This window comes from Gracilinanus agilis, chromosome 3 (genome assembly GCF_016433145.1).
Source record: "Gracilinanus agilis isolate LMUSP501 chromosome 3, AgileGrace, whole genome shotgun sequence".
Lineage (NCBI taxonomy): Eukaryota > Metazoa > Chordata > Mammalia > Didelphimorphia > Didelphidae > Gracilinanus > Gracilinanus agilis.
In genome coordinates, this window is record NC_058132.1 from 272570304 (window position 1) to 272591839 (window position 21536).

Below are 21536 nucleotides of genomic sequence, written 5' to 3' on the forward strand. Positions count from 1 at the left end.
CTATTATACACTTTAGAAATATAGAGGAGGATAATACCTCCTTAAATATTTTTCAGAATATACAATATAAATATAGTAAGAATCATGCCATAAAACTAAATGTGAAATTTGCACATTATTGCATGCTTGGTGTGATACTACATGCCAGTTAATAATAGCAGGTCCCTTTTAACTTTCCCCTACTACAATTTCCATTCTCTGCATAGTCAGCATTACTTAAGAGGAGCAATGTTGCCATGGATGCATGGAATACACAGGGAAATGACACCTTTTTCACAGTCTGTCCTATGGAGAGGCTTACTTTGTGAGACAAAATTTGGACTACTACTAACTTCAACTTTAAATAATACCTAAAAGTCTGCTCTTGTTATGTGAACCGGTCAGAGTTCATTTTTCTTAATTTGGCTGGAAGGTTCCCTTCCATTCTGGCTGCACCTCCTGACATCTTTTGAAGCTTTGGTGGCAAATCAGCCACTGACTGGCTCATGGGATCAGACAACATCTTTGTAGTTTTAGATACCAGTTTTTCTTCTGAATTGCCAGGAACTGAGCTTATTCGTTGAAGTTTCATGGGTAAGTCTCCCAAACTATAGGCTTTTTCTGAAGTTGTAGAACTCATTCTTAGGAGTTTTTTGGGAAAGTCTTCTCTTCCAGTAATTTTCTGCAATTTTGATGGGAGTTTGGTACTAATGTCATCTATTCCATCTAGACATTCAACAGAATTATTCCTTTCTTTAGTATTAGTTATGGCTGGTGCTATTAAAGGGGAGGACATGAGAAGCATTTCCTCCTGTTCTTTCACACTGTAGGGAGGGGTGGGGACCTCAAAGGTTGCATGGAACTGAGAGTAATCAACTTTAAAAAATCCTTCTTCTAAGGAAATAACAGGGAAAAAGCGGTGACCCCAAAGAACTTCATCTTCAGTGTATGAAGTCCGAGCTTGGCAAGTCATTCCTGCAAGCAGAAAGAAAGCAAAGATCTTGATGAATGATAGACAATTAAAAGCACATGTAAAACCAGCATGCGCCAATAATTGCAATTTATATAATTATTGCAAATACTTGCATCCAATATGTGATTTTTAGGACTGAATAAATATGATATATACTTGGTTTAGCATATTTAAATATACATTTAAATAAAAAATAAAAAGAATAAACGTGCTCTGTATTCTTGCTATTATCTTACCTTTCTGCAAGCAAAATTATAATTATAATACATGTGACTTAAATCTAACTCAACAAAGTAGTTATTTTCCACCATTGAAAGATACCCACTGACTACTTAGTTGCCAGATCCAACTAATGCTGATTTTAAAGGCTAATTAGCATTTGGGAATACTAGACTCCAACAATAATACAAAATTGTGGCCAACAAAAGAAAAGTGTCAATCATTCTAGAATACATACATATTATCATGATAAAAGAAACAACAACTGTAAAGGCATGGCATTATCATTAAAAATAACGTGTGGAAAAAATGGAAGTAAAAATATGTGCATATATATAGATATGTATATATCTAAACATCTACATACATAAGTGTGTGAATACATATGACTTTTTAGATGCCTAATCCCAATCCATAAATTGATCCATAAAAAGACAAATACTTTCTATAAGATGCAAGGCATAAAATGCAACCAAAGGATATCATATATCTACTCTCTAGGATTCTATATAAAGAAAGAAAATGGAAATTGTAATGTTTTAGACCTCATTTAGCATACATACTATTCAAGTTCATCAAAAGTTCTCTTCTGTTTATTTTTTTTCCTTTTTTTATTAAGAATATTTTTCCAAGGTTACATGATTCCATGATCATGATTAATGATCTCCCCTCCCCTGCTCTTTCCTCCCTCCCTATGGAATCTAACAAGGAGTTCCACTGGGTTAATCGTGTATCATTATTCAAAACATATTTCTGTGCTATTCATATCTGTAGTAGCATGATCCTTTAACATCAAAATCCTAATCATATCCCTATCACACTACGTGACTGATTACATATTTTTCTAATGCATTTCTGTTTCCACAGTTCTTTCACTGGATGTAGATAGCATTCTTTTTCACAAAGTTCTCTTCTGTTTAAAGGGAATTCATTATGTTCATGATACTAGAAACAGAGAAAGCATGGATTAATGGTATCCCAAGAAAATGCCTAAATTCACATCAAGAAATTTTATCTTCGTCCCTACCAAGCAACAACAATTGCAAAACTATCTTGTAACACTGGTGGATGACACTGGACAGTTTCTAATTCTTCCCTGGAAGGGGCAGAGATGAATCTCACAGAAGCTTTGCCTTATATCTAGTCTGTTTGTTCTCCTCCTCTTGTTGATATGGGGACTTGATATTTAATCAGGCATACCCTGTTATAACAATTAACTTGATTTTAGCCTATGGGCAATATAATTGCCCTTAAATCTATTAAATCCTTCTGATATTTTATGGAGCTTATATAAGAGAGAAAATTATTCATACAACAATAATGCAGAGTTACAATTCAAGTACATTCCTAACATTCAAAAAGATTTTTGATTTTCTACTTCCTCACTCCACAGAACAATTCACTCTGAACCTGGAATCCTTTACCATTGTTCTGATTCATAGTTCATCCGACTTGTTATATGAATCCCAGGAGATGTGATAATCAAGTCTTAACCAATCAAAATTCACCTTTCATTTCATGTCCCAAAGCTCTATTGTCCCTTCAAATTAAAGAGTTTTTGTATATATTGTGATGAGATTATAGGAAACCATTTTATTAACACCTACTTTAATCAGTGGATTAATTCAAATACATCTCTTGATGATTATATCAATTGAGGTATATTGAGAAGTTGTAGACTGATGCATTTTATATAGACATTAACCAGTAGTACAAAGGCACTAATAGGTTGCTAAAATAATTGATGCAACACACACATATACAAAACACAATTCATTTCTTAACAAGCACAATTTAAAAAAAAATTCACTGACCTGGGAATCAAAGCTCAGCTATAAGTTAATTCATTGTATGACCTTCAGCAAGTCATTTGCCCAGAATCTGTTGTGGTTTTACTTAATGAGGTTGTTGTAAGGAATATAATTTATGGAATTCAGAGCATTATATAGATTGCTTCATTATTACTATTGTTTACATACACTCTCCTTGAAAACTTGTGTTGAGAATAATTCATATCACGGGGTATAACCCAACTATGTCACCTCGTATAACTGGAAGTTTTTCCTTCTTTTGAGATGAATCTGTTTCTAATTAAATTCTGATGCAGATGAATACAAGTTGACATAGAGAAATTGCCATCAGGGATATATTCCGTGCAATTTAAGTAGTCAAATACTTTTTAATAAGAAATGAAAAGAAAATTTTAATATTTCTGAAATGTTTAATGTTTCTTCATATAAACACTAGGAAATAGAATTCATTTTGATTCCTGGAATTCAAAAAAATAGGGGAAAATAGAAGAAATATAACAGTCATTGTTTATCTTCATCTACCATTCTCTTGTCCTTATAGAGACCACTTTCCTGCCCTTATCATATTCCTTTACTCACTTATTCAAAATTACAATGTAAATATTTGTAATATTAACTCCAAACTTCCTTGAGTATATCAGTAATGACTCTCACTCTGATCCCTAATGAAACTTGTGATGGAGGTGGAATTAGGGGGAAACAAGTACGAACTAAATAGAAGTTTATGTAGCTGTTTTGTTTGCTTGGAGGATTCTCTTGGCAGAAGTTTGTGAAATCTGAAGGAGGACATATAAGTGAGTATGTGTGTTTGATAGAAAGAGGATATTAATGATACTTTTACAATATGGTACAAAGAGAAATCATAATGGTATCCACTAACTCAAAAAGATAGATTAAATAAATAGGAGTTCAGACCTGAATCTAGATGTAATTTTATATATCACTTAGTATAAAATCTTCAATTAAAAATGAGATAATTGAGATTTTGAGAACTTAAGGTATTTATTAGAGGACTTACGGAAGACATACTAGATATTTTTCAACATATATTTGTTCAATATAAAGATAAACTTTGCCAGCAGTTTCAAAATAAAAAAGACTTCTTTGGGAAGTAGTAAGTTCCCTGTCATAAGAGTTCAGTAAATTGAGGAAAATTACCACTTGAAAAGGATTGCTCGAATTGGAATTCATCCTAGTTGTAATGAATGGATGGCTGACATGTTCCTTAGGATTCTTTTCCTCTTGAAAAGTCTGTAATTCTAGACCTAAGTATAGAATCAAAGGCATTTTTTAAAAAGAGTTAAGAGTTAAGACCAAAAATACTTCTCTGTTTTTGCTCCAGGAAATGACACCTCATCATTTGAGAAGAATTGCCAAGGTTACAAGTGGTTTTGTTTATATTTTGTGAGAAATAAAATAATGTATTTCAAGAATTATGGGTCTGCTTAAATAGGAACTAATAGTGAGAGTGGGAACAAAAGAGGAAAACCTTTTTATCTTGCTATATTTTGCCCCTGACTTTTTTAAAAGAGTGTTTCCCAATTGATATCTGTGGCTTTTTTATAGTTCCATCTGAATATACTTTTTTACTGATGTGAATAAGGATTCAAATATAGACAAGGAAGCAATAATTCCCAAAGGTAAATTGGACATGTTGGCTAAAGAGTATGAAATATTTTTATTTTACAATTCCATTGCTTTCATTTCTATTCCTATTGGTCTCCTTGATCTTTGACTCTCCACTCCTATAATTACTGAAGCTGGTGTTCAATCTGGTTGATAGAAGCAGCAAAAGTCTCCAACAATTTCTGAGCTGTCATTAACTTTGGCTCTAATCTTCTTCAGTTATCTGAATGGGTAATACACCTGGGAAATGGGATCTGTGAAGCTCCAACAACTAATCCTCTAATTATTGATTTAGAAAATGTAATATTTTGCCCAATAATAGTCTTCATATATCATGGCCAGCAATATTCAAAATCCTTCATTCTTTCTTTCTTTCTTTCTTTTTTAAACAGGTGCCTATTGGAGCAAAACAAAAACAAACAAAACAAAAAGACTCCCACTTTTCCTTTGCTATGTCTTCCCAAAGTCGTATTTTCATTTGGCCAAATCTCTATATTTAAGTCTCTATTCTCCTTTGCCAACAAAAGGCTGTCTTGAAAGTCACACCGTATTATTAGCAGAATCTCCTTCATTCTTGATCTCTTAACCTTGCTCTCCTTCCATCTGTTGGCATTAACTGGGCTCTTTCCACCAATCCCCTTGTTGACTATTACTTTTCTTATGTCTCTTCCCCAGGCTGCACTCCTGACTCAGTCAGTAGGAGAATACAGCAACACTATTGCTCACTACTTCCACATTAAAACACTCACCCTACCATCATTATTCCACAAACCCTCTACTTTACAAGTTTATGCAAAATAATTCTGTCACTTTGTCCAGAACCAAGTTGTTTTCTTTCACTACTCTTCCACTGTCCTCAGTGACTGTAGCAATTGGCTTTAGCCCTAAATTTGGAATCAAAGAAATCTTTGAAAATAATATATAGATACAGACTTCAGTTATTTCCTTCTATTGTCTTGTCTTTGATAACTTCATGAGAAGGAAGTAATAGATCCCCTTAATGCATCAACCTATTCAACTTCTGTGACCTAAATTTCCAACTCTATTTCAATCACCTACAGAAATAGCTGCACTTTGGATCTAATCAGCATTGGAAACTACTGCATCTTCAGGATTCTGAACCCTGATACTCTTCCTCTCCCACAAACTCACTATGCCTGAACCTCTTCTTCATGTATGTACTCCATATTAAAATTACTTGAAATAAATAATCAGAGAGAAGATGGAAGCTATATATTTTTAAACCATGCAAATTCATCAAAACTAATTTTGCAAGAAAATTCTAAGGCATTTGGTGTCTGGTGTAACAATTTTGGAGAACATTCTGGTATTATGCCAAACAGTTATAAAACTGTGGATACCCTTTGATCTAGCAATTCCACTATTAGATCTGTTCTGAAAGATATGCAAGGAAAAAGGAAAAGAACCTATATATTCTAAAATATTTGTAGCTTTTCTCTGTGGTGGCAAAGAACTAGAAAGTGGGGAAATGTCTATCAGTTGGAGAATAACTAAGTAAGTTTTATTTGATTATGATAGAATACCAGTATGCTATATGAAATGATGAGCAGGTTGATTTTAAAAAATGAAAGACTTCCATGCAATATGAAAAGAAGAATGAGAAGAACCAAGAGAACACTGTATATAGTAACAATAATATGGCTCAGAGAATAACTATGAATGATTAAGCTATTCTGAATATTCTGAATATTCAAATCAACTACAAAGGATCCAAAAAGTAAGATGCTATTCACCTCCAGAGAAAGAATGGATAATTAAAAGAATGGATTCAGAGATATACCTATATAAATATTAAATATCTTTATCAATGTTTATCAATATAGATACATATCTGTATCAAATGGTGGCCTTCTCTACTTCAGGGTGGGGAGGGAGAAAACTTGGTACTTAAAATGTAACAAAATAAAATTTTAACAAATGAAAAAAAATTCTTAAAAATGTGGGAGGGATTGTTACCATTCCTTTCCTACATATCTTTGGGAATGTTTTTCCCCAAATAATTTTATGACTAGTTTAGTGTCTCATGGAATTTTAAATATTCCCAATTCAGGGCAAAGTAATTGAAGACACCCTTGCCCCCTTTTTCCATTTCTTTTTTTAAGCCTTTACTTTCTTCCCCAGTAACAACTCTAGGACAGAAGAGCAAAGCTTTGACAACTGGAGTTAAGTGATTTGCTCAGGGTCACACAGCTATGAAGTTTCTGAGGCCACATTTAAACTCAGGTTCTACTAACTAGACTAGGTGAAGAAAACACTCTCTTTAAGCAAATCTTGTTTAATGGAAAGGCTTCTCCAGGCACTAATTAAAGTTCCATATTACTTCATTTCATATTTAATCCTCTACCTTTTGCTCCACATTCCTTCAAGTATTCCTCAGTGTTATGTAAGACTGCAGAAACTCTGAGCTCTGAAAGAGCAAATAAGAGAGTTTTTGCTTATTTATGGTCTTAAAAAATTTTTTTAGATCAGACTTGTGAAGAAGTTTCTTCTACTACAGCTAATCAGCACCTGCTTTGCAACTTCTAGGCTTAGAAAATTGCCTAGGGAACTGAGAGGTTAAGTAGTTTTCCAAGGGTTACATAGCTCTAATTCTTCACAGGAGGTACAATGTTCCTCAGGAAAACAATGTTCCAAAACATGTGCATGTTAACTGGGACACATGTCAGTTTCCTCAATCCATGTCACCTATCTTATATCCTTTAGTTCAGAGTCTTCTGAAGAGAGCAGAGCTCTTCTTTAACAGTCAACTGAAAGGGAGAGGTAGTAGGTATAAGCCATTGGTATACATCAGAACTAGAATTAACAAAAACAGTCAGTAATAGATTGCTTTCCATATGCATTGGTTGCTTCAAAAGGCAGATAGGGATAATGTCTACATCTAAAAGAATTATAGTGCCATTGTTTAACTTAGAAGACAATCAATACATTTGAAAACAAAATTCATTTTCCCATAGGTCTCTTGTTCTCAAAATAACTACATCATAGCCATGTGTTGCCAGTGCAAATAACTCATCTATATTTGGAAAAAAATTCACAGTTGTCTGGAAATATAACTATTTGGTTTAATCTTCATAATAACCCCTATTTAAATCAGCATTTGTTTCTAGATCTAAAAATAGTTTTTCATTCAGCCTTTTTGTAAAACTCTACCAGGTGCTCTAATTCATTCTTCTCTCACCTGATTTTTCAGATGAATATATATACATTGTACAATTTTTCAATAATTCCTTTTGATGTATAGGCTTTGAAATGCCAGAAATGTATTCTTAATAATTCTTAATAATAATGCTTAATTACACTTGAAAGTGAAAAAAGATGGATATTTTTTCTCTCAACAAGGACCCTCTGAAATCTAACCACAGACCTATCCAAGTCCATGTACCACAAGTTAAAAACTCCTACCTTAATAGATTTATGATACAATTATCTAACTAAGAAAACATTTGATATTCTCAGAAACATAATAATTTCTTATAAAAGTATTCTCAGAGGGCCAGATGGCTTCAGAGGTGAATTCTATCCAACATTTAAAGAACAACAAATCCCAATACCATACAAACCATTTGACAAAATAAGCAAAGGAGTTTTAACAAATTCCTTTTATGATACAAATATGGTACTGATCCCAAAGCCAGACAGATTTAAAACAGAAAAAGTAAACTACCGACCAATCTCCTTCATGAACAAGAATGCGAAAATCTTAAAAAAAATACTAGCAAAAAGACTACAGCAAGTTATCACAAGGATTATTCACTATGACCAGGTAGGATTTATACCAGGAATGCAAGGATGGTTTAATATTAGGAAAACCATCCATATAATTGACCATATCAATAACCAAACCAACAAAAATCACACGATTATCTTAATAGATGCAGAAAAAAGCCTTTGACAAAATACAATACCCATTCCTATTGAAAACATGAGAATGTATAGGAATAGATGGGTCTTTCCTAAAAATAATAAAAAAGTTTATATTTAAAACCTACAGCAAGCATCATCTGCAATGGAGATAAGTTAGAAGCCTTCCCAATAAGATCAGGAGTGAAGAAAGGATGCCCATTATCACCTCTATTATTTAACATTGTACTTGGAACACTAGCAATAGCAATTAGGGAAGAAAAAGAAATTGTAGGGATTAAAATAGGCAATGAGAGGACTAAATTTTCACTCTTTGCAGATGATATGATGATCTACTAAAAGAATCCTAGAGAATCAACTAAAAAGCTAGTGGAAATAATCAACAATGTTAGCAAAGTTGCATGATGTAAAATAAACCCACAGAAATCATCAGCATTTCTATACATTTCCAAAACAACTCAACAGCAAGACTTAGAAAGATAAATTCCATTTAAAATCACCATAGACAACACAAAATATTTAGGAATCTATTTGCCAAGACAAATACAGGAATTATATGAACACAAATACGAAACATTTTCTACACAATTAAAACTAGATCTAAATAATTGGAAAAACATTAGTTGCTCATGAGTAAGATAAGCTAATATAATAAAAATGGCAAATTTACCAAATTAATTTACTTATTCAGTGCCATACCTATCCAATTACCAAGAAACTTTTTTACAGAATTAGAACAAATTATAATAAAGTTCATCTAGAAGAGCAAAAGATCAAGAATATCAAGGGAACTAAAAAAAACAAATTGAAGGATGGGGTCCTAGCAGTACCAGATCTTAAACTGTACTATAAAGCAGTGGTCATCAAAACAATATGGTTCTGGTTAAGAGAGAGAAGGGTGGATCAATGGAATAGACTTGGGGTAAATGACTTCAGCAAGATAGTGTTCAATAAACCCAAAGATCCTAGCTTTTGGACAAGAAGCCACTGTTTGACAAAAACTTCTGGGAAAATTGGAAAACAGTATGGGAGAGATTAGGGTTAGCTCAACATCTCACACCTGATACTAAGATAAATTCAGAATGGGTAAATGACCAAAATATAAAGAAGGAAATTACAAGTAAATTATACATAGAATAGTATACCTGTTAGATCTATGGGAAAGGAAAGAATTCAAGACCAAGCAAGAAGTAGAGAATATTGCAAAATATAAAATGAATAATTTTACAAAATTACATTAAATTAAAAAAGTTTTTGTACAAACAAAACCAAATGCAATCAAAATTAGAAGGGAAGCAACAAACTGGGAAAAATCTCTTTAACAAAAGCCTCTGACAAAGATCTAATTTCCCAAATTTATCATGAGCTAAGTCAACTGTACAAAAAAAAATCAACCCATTCCCCAGTTGCTAAATGAGCAAGGGACATGAATAGATAGCTTTCAGATAAGGAAATAAAAACTATCAGTAAGCACATGAAAAAGTGTTCCAAATCTCTCATAATTAGAGAAATGCAAATCAAAACAATTCTGATGTAGTGCTTCATACCTAGCAGATTGGCCAATATGACAGTAAAGAAAAGTAATAAATGTTGGAGGTGTTTAGCAAAATTGGGACACTACTACATTGTTGGTGGAGTTGTGAATTTATCCAACAATTCCAGAAGGCAATCTGGAACTATTGCCCAAAGAGCTTTAAAAGACAGCCTGTCCTTTGATCCAGTCATACCACTGCTGGGTTTGTAACCCAAAGAGATAATAAGGAAAAATACATGTATACTCCCTTTCTAGTGGTAAAAAATTGGAAAATGAGGGGGTGTACATCAATTGGGAAATGGCTGAAACAATTGTGGTATCTTATAGTGAAGGAATACTATTGTGCTTAAAAGAATGATGAACTGGAGGAATTCCATGTGAACTGGAATGACCTCCAGGAATTGATGCAGAGCAAAAGGAGCAGAACCAGGAGAACATTATACACAATCGTACATAATGGACTTCTCTACTAGCAGCAATGCAATGATCTAGGACAATTTTGAGGGACTTATGAAAAAAGAAAACTGTCCACATCCAGAGAAAAGAACTGTAGGAATAGAAACACAGAAGAAAAACATATGATTGATCACATGGTTCGATGGGTATATGATTGGGGATTTTGACTTTAAATGATCACTTTATTGCAAATATTAATAACATGGAATTGGGTTTTGAACTATGGTACATGTTTAACCCGGTGGAATTGCTTGTTGGCTCTGGGAGGAGGAAGAAAGGAGGAGAGGGAAAGAATGTGAGTCATATAATCATGGAAAAATGTTCTAAATAAATAAATAAAAATTTTAAAAATATATTTGCAGAGAGGTGATGTGGCTTAATGCATAGATTTGTGTGACCTTGGGTAATTCTAATTCCTCACTGCCCTAGACCAGTGATGGGCAAACTATGGCCCTCTGGCCAGATGCAGCCTCCTGAAATATTCTATCAGGCCTCACGACATTATTCCTAATCTGGCAAATACAATGAGTAGGATACAATACAATGAAACTTCAAAAGAATTGTCTTAGAAACGGACTGACAGATGAGCATTTCCTTTCCTTTCACCCCCTCTTTAAAAAGTTTGTCCATCACTGCCCTAGACAATTTTTTAAAACTGCAAAGTGAAGAAAGAGCCCCTCATTTGGCAATTCTTACAATAAGACCAGTTCTATTCAACCCCCAAAATATAAATAAACCAGTAAGTAAGTAAATGGGTAGATAAACACGTAGTTTCAGAATGTTTTCCCCTCACTTTTTTTCCGTTGTCTACTTTCCAGTTTTATCCTTAACTGATTTGGGGATGACTATTGGACCTCTCATTAATTATTTTTAGCTAATTTTACCTTTACTTACATTAATTGATATTTCTCAGAATCTTTTATCTTTGTTTACCATGTAATATTATTTATTTTTTTTATATTCTGACTAGTATTTTGTTTAAATATTTAACACTCTTCCAAATATCTCACTTCCATTATCCATCATTGTCTACTTTTCAGTCTTAGGACATTTTCCCCCTTGCTAAATAAAGTTAAATTCTTTATCCTTAATCTCATTTCTGACAATAAACATGTTATTTTGAGAAGGGGTCCATAGATTTCATTAGTCTGTCAAAGGGCCCCCAAATGTTAGGTATTCCCTGCTTTAAAGTGAGAGGCAGATGGGGAAAGAGAACATTTATTTGCTATAAAACTAGCTAAATCAAGATGCTGATTGACTCAGCAGTGGCAAATCTTGATCCTTTCTATAGTTCTTTTCACCACCCTCTTTGCCAATAATAATAGGTAAACTCCTTGAGTTTGAGACTGTGTAAGTTTGGTCTTTGTGTATAAAGTGACTGAAACTTTGTCTTTCTCATGGCTGGAACTTATTAAATGAAGGATTTGGTCAGATTTTCCTTTTAATTAAATGTAAGTTCTAAACCTTCCTTGAAGTTCTGTTCTAATGCCTTATTTTGCATGGAAGAGACCTGTGACTCTCAAAAGCTATATCAGAGTAAGCTCTGGCAGGTTGTCACAAGCTTGAAACAGCTCTAGTAAAGCCAAGAAGTAAAATATAGCTATGTTGCCCAAAAGCCAGACTAGCACAATTCAGGGAGGCTCATTAAAGATTTGTCCTCAGGCTAACAACTTTGTAAGAGAGCATATGTTACTTTTGTATTTGTATTCTTACAGAACAACTAGTACATAAAAGGGACTTAATAAATGCCTGCTCAATTTATAAAGAGAAAAAGAAAGAATGAAAAACTAAGAAAATAAATAGTGTCATTATTGAGTAATTACTTTTTTTTTGTCATAGTACTTCTCAAAATACCATCTGTTAAGTTAAAGATAGATTCTACTTACATTGGTGGAGGGAGTACTCATACCAATTAAATTAGAAATATATGTGTGGGCATGGAACAACAAAGTAGGATCACTTAGCTTTTGAAAATAAGTTCAGCTGGGGACAGGATAGAGAAGTTGGGGGAAGTAAAGAAGTAAACTTGGGAGTTCAATTGTTTCTGCCTGATAAAAAGGTAAAATGCCCAAGATAGTGCCCTGGGAGCAAGACCAGGGTTAAGTTAAGCCTGTTGTTTGCTAGAACTTAATAATTGGGAAACTTTGCTATTACCTCATGTTTTGAGGGATAAAAGTGGTTATAATTGATGACTATAAAAAAAATAAGCAACTCAAGGAAGTACTCAAGTATTAAACTTTCCAAAATAATAAAAAAAAAAGGATAAGAGTGACACTGGGATCCTAGAAGTTAAGTCTTTATTCTTGGTGTCTCCTCCCTTTTCTCTAAACATTTAAAAACATGATTTAATATACTTCATAAGACAATTATATGAAATGTAGATAAAATCAATTATGGAATCAGGATAATTACACTGAGCACTTTCCCCAACCTTGTTCTTTACAGCTGCTCATTAGATGTAGCTACACAGACACCAAATATTTCCAACCAGGGCCCATCAACATCAGATTTTTGAGATCTGATTTCACCTAGGGATCTCATTAGTAAATGAGTGTTTGTAATCAATATATGGCTAATGAATACAGCAGCTCTGGAAATTAGATAACACTAAACTGTCTGGGGCTGCCAAACTGTAGTTTGGTAACAGATATATTAAAATGTTCTTTTAAAAAATAGTACTGAAATTCTTCTGATTTAAAAAAATAACCAAAAATATCCTCAAGGACATGAATAGTTTATTTATATAACGAGGCTACAAAGTTAGATATAGTTCATGAAGAGTTTTCTTTAGGGATACAGATCTCAAAATTACATATATAAGTATGACTCATTTCCTGTAAAAGAACTTGTGTTTAAATTCCTAAATATCACCTAAATTTTGAATAAATGCATTTTGATTCTGTTATTCAAGCAACCACATAAAAACTTGTCTAAAAAGACAATATGAAAAATACTACCATAATTTAGTGAAAATCATCAAAGCATGAGATGCTGCCACTAGAAACTTAACTTTTTCTTAACTTCCTCTTTGAGAAATATTTTATGAAAAAATATCTGATCCATGAACTTAGAGTATGAAATATTAATTGCAACAAACTATTTCACTATTGCTATGTACCAAAGAAAATCTATTATCCTCTCCTTTCCTTTTCTCCCCATTTTTACTGCCAACATGAGTGAAGTTTCCTCTACTGAGCTTCTAGTTCATTTCTTTGAACTAACCTCATTCTCCACTAAAAGAAAATTTAATTAAATGACCAAATAAAAGGGATTTAATTTGAAGAAATGTAGTCAACATTAATTTATTCCCTTTAATTTCACAATATCCTGCAACTTAATTATTGTTTTGTGTCCTCTTTAATCAATTATGTACCTGTAACCTGGCCTTTGGGCACCTCATACATAAGTGGGAGTAGTTTCCTTGACTGGTTGTCTGTTTCTTTAAAGTAGAGAGGTCAAGTAGGTTTTTTCTATCCACTTTCTTTTCTTCTATGCTCCTAGTTCTTGTACTTAGCTTAGACTTGGACACCATGAGGGTCTGGAATAATTTTTCTTCCATGTTGTTTGTTATAAGTTTCAATTTCTGGAGGTGATCCTCACATGTCCAAGGATTTGAACCACAGAGACTTGGAGATAGAATTGCAGACATGGCAGTAAGTCAGTGACTTGATTATGGAAATTCTGCAAAGCCAGAGTATCTGGACCTTGAGTTCCACAGGGTTTGGACTTAGAAATGAGACTGTGCTTTAATGGAATTCAGCTAAACTATGAATTTAATCTACTTTCCCCTCCCCCAAAACTGCAGTGGTAGAAGGGTAAGGGAGATTATGACTTTCACATGTTTTCAGGAGAAAGATTTCTTCTATTAAATGTCACCTTAATCTTCTTTTTCTTCTGCAGTACTATACTAAGCAAGATGTATGGAACATCTCTAAATTGAGAAAGTTTACCTACTCTTTAGAAATAACAAGTATCATACATAATTACTGGTCTGGGTTTTTCCTTTACTATCTTTTACTTGATGCAACTAATATTTAGTATCTACATTGTCTAAAGAAAAATCATAATGTACTTTTGATCCTCTTCTTGACCTGAAAACAACAACCAAAACCACCCCAAATCTGCATAAGCAATATTTAAGTATTATTAAAACTTCTGGCACCATTCACTCTAGAAAGCTGGTAGCAAAAAAATGGAAAGTAAACACAATACTCCTAGAACTAGTCATATTTTATCTCTTTGGCAGAGATTTTTTATCAAACTCCACAATATTCTCTTTAGGCAGTAATTTTAAGAGTCAAAAATTTGGCAATGCATTCAGACCAAGTGTATATGCCTTATTATTTATATACAATTGGTCTTCCAATGTATATAAAGATTTCAAGGTCTGTTATTCCTTATAAAGCACATGAATGAGCTTTACATATTTATTTAATATGTAAGAAAGACGTGAAAACTCAATATACACATTTTCATTTGAATTTTTTTTTGCTTAAGGAAAAAAAAACACAACTTTAGCTATAGAGATTTTGTATTAGATTTTTTTGTTGTTGGTAATATCTCCCAATATGCATCTTACAAACAGCTAGCCTTAGAGATAAAAAAAATAGAATGAAATATGTTTGGAAGAAGAAAATTAAGGTTGTCTAATGAGGCAGATGCAGATGGATGGAATGATGAGAGGGGCCATATTAAAGGATTTTATGTTCATTATTTATTTGACTGAAAAAGTTATTTAAAATTATCTTCCTTTATCTTATTTTCAAATCTTACTTCCTCTTCCTCAGAGTCAACTCAAAGCAAATGAAGCTGTTTTTGCCATGGTTCTGTTTTCAGTAATTCAATATAGCCAGTTTCCCTAAAACTTAGGTGGTAATCAATCAACAATAAGCATTTAAGTGCCTATGATGTGCCAGGCATTAAACTAAACACCTAGATACAAAAAAAGGCAACAAGACATGCTCTACCCTCGAGGCCTTACAATCTAATGGGAAAGTCAGCAAGCAAACACATACATACAAAGGAAACTATAGGATAAATATGAAATAATTATCAAAGGGAAGATATGTAAAAGGGGTTAGGTAAGGCTTCCAGTAAAATATGATTTTTAGTTAGGACTTAAAGGAAGCCAAGGAGTTTAATATGTTAAGTGGAAAAGGGAACATTCTAAGCATGGGCACAGCCAGAGAAAATGACCAAAGTTGAGAGATGTAGGGTAAAATCTGAGGAATGTTCTGGAGGCCACTGTCACTGGATCAAAAAATACAATGTAGGGAAGTAAAGTGAAAGAAGACTAGAAAGGCACAAGGGGGCAAAAAGCATTTATATTTCATCCTAGAGACAATAGAGAACTAGTAGATTTTTCTGAATTGAGGCAGGAGATAAGGGGAATGAAATAATTGGACTAGATTTTAAGAAAATCTTAGTAGTGGAATGGGGAATGAATTAGAGTGGGGAGATACTTGAGGAAATAAGACCCACCAGCAGCTATTGCAACGATCCAGGTGTGAAGAGCTAATGACCTCCACCAGAACTGTGGCAGTATCAGAGGAAATATTTGAGTGATTTGTAAGAAATGGAGGTGTGAGAGACAGTGAGGAATCCAGGATGACTCTTGGGTTGTGAGCTGGATAGCCTGCAAGGATGGTGTTGCCCTGTACAATAATAGAGAAGGTAGGATGGAGAAATTTAGGGGTCAACATAATGTTGTATTTTGATTATATTGACTTTAAAATGTCTAATGGATATCTAGTTCAACTGAATAGCAGTTGGAGATGGGAGGTCAGCAGAGAGGTTAAGGCAGGATAAATAAATTTGAGATGGTAATTAAATCTATGGAAGAAGACGAGATCACCAAATAGTAGAGGAAAATAAGAAGAGAGTTCAGGGAAGAATCCCTGGGATACCTATTGGAAGAGGGTGTGATCCGGAAGAGGATTCAGAAAAAGGGACCAGTGAAATAGGTAGGATGAGAACCAGGAGAAAAAGGTGTCTCAAAAACCTAGAGAGAAGAGAGTTTCAGGAAGAAGAGAATGATCAACAGTGTCAAAGGCAGCAAAAAGGTCAAGGAAAATGTTTGAGAAAAAGCCACTGAATTTGGCAACTAAGAGATCATGGTAGCAATGGGCACTACACATAGGTCAACTGCACCATAAGAAGATATTCATTCTGTTGCCAGGCCTTCTGCCTATTCTTTCCTGGCCTGAAATTCACCTGTATTTTTCATCCTTAAAATATTTCCTAAATTTTACCTCACCTTGATGAAATAGACAGTTCAAATATTTAATGTGCTTTATTTCATAATGTATACCATATGAATTCATATCAGAAGGCCAACTCCCAGCACTTAGCATAGAACCTGATGAAATGTTTTAAAAAGTAGATGCTTAAGCAATGTTAAATGATTGATTGATTATTGATTGGCTTTCTAACCAATGTTCTTATGATCTTGTTTTGAAATGATTAAAAAACCACATATGTATATACATATGGATGGATGGATGGATGGATTTTTAAAATTTAAACACTGTTATTTTGTTGGTTCTTATCCTCTTTATACATATAACATGGTTACCATCCCTCTATCAATAAGTAGACAGTGTTTTAGGATTGTCATGGGTAGAAAAATATAGTGCCTTGTGACTAATCTGACAATGATTCTCTCCCAGTTTAATAAGGCTTGTTCTTGGAATGAAGCTCTATTATTTATCTGTAGACTTCTACTTGAAGTTTTCTAGCATGGCAGAATATGCCAAGCTTTGCAATATCTTGACATTAGACTTCAAGGGTACCTTCATATGATGACAAAACAAGTAGAAAATTAGTGGAGGACATAAATACATAAATATTATTTTGTTTTCTAAAGAATGTGAGGGAATATTTGTCATAGTGACATAGACTAAGGTACTTGGACTTAGGTGGGTGGGTTTGAATCCTTCTGCTGACATTTTAATAGCTATGTGACCATAGGCAAGTCATTTAAACTTTCTGAGATTCCAGTAACAATAACAACAATAATAACAGCTAGCATTTATATAGCACTTACAATGTGCCAGGAATTGTGCTAAGCACTTCACAATTATCATCTTGTTTGATCCTCACAATAATAGGGATGATGATACTCATATTATCATCATTTTTTTACAAATCAGTAAACTGAAGCAAATAAAGTTTTAGTGACTTAAGCAGGGTCACTGAGCTAGAGAATGTCTGAAACTTGATTTGAAGTCAGTTATTCCTGAGTGTAAGCCAGATAGATATTCTATTTATTGTTCCAAACTAGATGTCTAAGCAATTTTCTATGACTTATCTACTAAGTTATTGGTGAATTTTCATCAGTATTGGTTGAAAACAGTTTCCATACCAAGCAAATCAGATACCAGTGAAGAGTGAAATGTAAAATATAACCAGTATGGCTTCTTCTTTCTTCTTTCACTGTACATCCCTACATGTATTTTTTGATCCAGTGACAGTGGCCTCCAGGCCATTCCTCAAATAGAACCCTCCATCACCCAACTAAAAAATTATGGAAGATTTTTCTTCACCAAAAGTTAAAAGGAAATTTAATTTGAATAACCATCATTTCAGTATCTCTAATCATTGTGCCTTTATTTATTCTGGTCTTCCATCAGCCTCACAACAATACCAGAGTACTCCATCCACATGCATAGAAAATAATTTCTTAAGAGACTAATTGTCCTTTTTTTCTTTTGTTCTTTCTAAGACTTGAATCATAGATAATGAAGTATCATAACAGATCCAGTTATAACAATTCAATAATTTCTGAGAACTAGCTCTGTTCTATCAAGCTTATATCAGGGCATATTTTTCACATTGTGAAAATATAACAATGAACTCCTAGCTTGTAAAAACAGAATGTCTTTCAGCATATGATGGAATTTAATTAGATCTGAGGACATTATTCCTAGCCACTGAAAAGAAAACATTTTTAAAACCTCGCTGCAAGCAAACCGTAAATGTCAATTTTCCCCAAGTATTATAGATAAATCAAAATAAACACTTAGCCCAATCTGTTTGGTAAAGTTTTTAAAATTACAATTTGGCAGTACCATCATGAGTAGCTTCCTATTGATTGAGGTAGAGAGCAAGAAAAGGGGAAAAATCAGGGCAGAATGAAGATGCTCAAGGTTTTTGCTTACTTATATTTCATTGATGATTTTGACCATAACTCAAGAACATTGTCTCTGCTCTCAAAGGCAACAGCTATGGAAAGCAATAACAAAACATGAGAATTGAACATTCATGTAGAAAGAAGATTAATGAAGTAGTTGTTTAAAATATACATCATGCCATCTTGTGGTGCCTTAATCTTGGGCATAGTCAAACTTCAAATTTGACTAAAGTACAAATTTTTTTCTTCCTGAAAAAATTCTGCTTTGTATTTAGCCAAACTTCATTTGTCCTTTCCAGAACAATCATTTGTATTCTACAATCTTCTTACAGTCCTGGGAACAAGTAAAGGAGAGAAAAGTTGAATGGTAATCACCCATTCCACACCATTTAGCCTTCCTATTACACGTCTGCTAAAAGACTTCCTACTCCATTTCAAAATGACAATTTAATTCTTTTGATTTTCAACAAAATTGGTTCCAATCACAACTAGAGTTTTTTTATTACTTTTTTATTGATTAATTAAAAGAAATTAGTAGTCTTAAATATATCTAGATGAATAACAAAGACCCAGTCATTCATTTCAGTATTATTTACATAAACTTATGAATAACATATGAATATATATTTCCAGGTTATTGCTTGTCAAACTTAAAATAGGGCCATTCTTCAATTATTTCTACTATGAATTTTTCTCTAGTGTAAGCAATATATTTTGTTTCACAATATGATGGACATAGAAATATGTACTATATGATTGTTTATGAACAATCTGTATTATCTGCCTTCTTGAGAAGGGATATCAGGAAGGGAGAGAACATGGTTTGCAAAATATCAGAAAACAAACACTAAAAATTGTATTGTCATGTTATCTGGGTTAAAATATAAAACCTTTTTTTTAAGAGGCACCATAATTTCCACTTTGGTGGCTTAAGTTTTGACCACAAACAATACCAAATATTTTAGTGCTGAATAAAATAAGCAACGTTATATTTGAAAAATACATAAATGCATATAATCTGTCCCTTCAAAATTCTATATTTATGCCTCATCATGGAGGAGACCCTGATGTCTCCAAGGACATGATGTCCCAAAAGTCTCAGAGAAATTTTAAATTATTTAAATTTTATGACACTAAGATTTTTGGGGTAGGAGGTATAGTAATGGATAGTAATGCAAAGACTTTTAAGTGAAGGTCTGGTGATAAACTGTTTATCTGTCATCTGTGGACCAGACAAGTTACAGGAAAGCTCAGTACCAGGTTGATGACAAGGTAGTGAAGATTTTGGCTACAGTGACTCTGAGACCATCTACAAAGTGTTTGGTATGCTATGATTTTTGCATAGGTGAAGAGAATACTCATACCAACAAAATAACAAATATTTGGAACACTGTAGGGAATATAGCTGTACCCATGAACACTTGATTTTAATGGCCCAATTGCAAATATATATTTGTGATTAAATATAGAAGTGTGTATATATATGTGTGTGTGTGTGTGTGTATGTGTGTTTGTCTGTACACACACACATATATTTCAAAAGGTCACTAAAATAAATATCTACTTATTATAAATGAATGTTTCATGTGTACAATGTTTTATTTATACCTATGTTTGTGTAAAATCAAGCTTGATTTGTTTATATACATTTAAAGAGATATACACATATATATACATATTAAACATTATTTCTTTAAGACTCAGTCTTTCCCTTCTCTACAAGCCATTTCCTTGCTTGTATGTGTGTTTGTGTGTGTGTCTACCTGTCAATGTGTGTAAATATAAAATCAAACTTGCAAAGCAATGGGCAATTTAACATGGAATCAATACCATAATAAATGTGAATGTATAGATCTGACATCTATACACAGTCTTTTTCAGCAACAACATATGCTGGAGATGAAAAATAGAAGAGTTTTTAAATTTGTTTCTTAATGGAGAAAGGGTTAATTTTCTAAGAGTAAATGACAGATTTTTCTCTACAAGTTATAAGGAAAAGAGATTGAGCTCTCCTACTTAAAATTTAGAGTTTGAAAAAAAAATTTAGAGTTTGTCACTGTCTACATCTCGATACAACTATATAATTATACTTATATTCATATATTTATAATATTAGATTAATCCATTTATATTATATTTGTATATTTGTTATATTATATTTATATATGCTAATATATTGTATTATTATATTATATTTATATGTGCTAATATACATATATTATTATAAGGCTTCACAAAAATAAATACAATAAAAATATTATGATCTTTTGAATACCACAGATATTCTACAGAAAATTTCTAAAACTGAAATTTTAGTGCCAAAATGTCAACATGCTTTATATATATGTATATATATATTATGTATACATATTTGTAATATGTATATATAACATTTTTTAAAACCCTTACCTTCTGTTTCAGAATCAAGACTGTAATGGTTCCAGTAAGTAAGAGCAAGGGAATGGAGATTAAATGATTTACCCAAGGGTCACACATCTAGGAAGCATCTGGGGCAAAATTTGAATCTAGAACCTCCTATCTCTAGTCTGGCTCTCAGTTCACTGAGCCATCTACCTGCCCCTTGCTTCCTACATTTTAATATTAGATTTATGTCATTTTCACATTCTAAATAAATGGAACTTTGGATTGGAAATAGCTTAAGACAAACATATCCTTAAGTAGAACAGGATTGATGATTAAGACTATTTCATTTTTGTCTTTCTACTCCTAGTGCCTTTGGTAGGTATTTGATCAATATTTGTTGAATTTAATAGAATATTTATTTGGACCTGAAATACCCTCACGTCAATATGTCCTCACCAGTAAATATTTTGCCAGTAAAGGTAAACTCTCAGATTTTAAGCTATCAATGATTGATGATAGAAATTAAAGACAATAGTATAAGTTTCCAATCTTTCCAACCTA

At 32.9% G+C, this 21536-nt stretch overlaps 1 protein-coding gene across 1 annotated transcript in view; it reads right to left on the reverse strand.

The window, feature by feature from the left end:
- Positions 1–367: 367 nt before the first annotated feature.
- Positions 368–21536, reverse strand: part of KCNJ3 (potassium inwardly rectifying channel subfamily J member 3) — a 207316-nt gene continuing 186147 nt past the window's right edge. Inside the window, exon 3 of the mRNA XM_044669861.1 lies at positions 368–954. Coding sequence (XP_044525796.1) covers positions 368–954 — 587 coding nt within the window. The remainder of the gene's footprint in view (positions 955–21536) is intronic.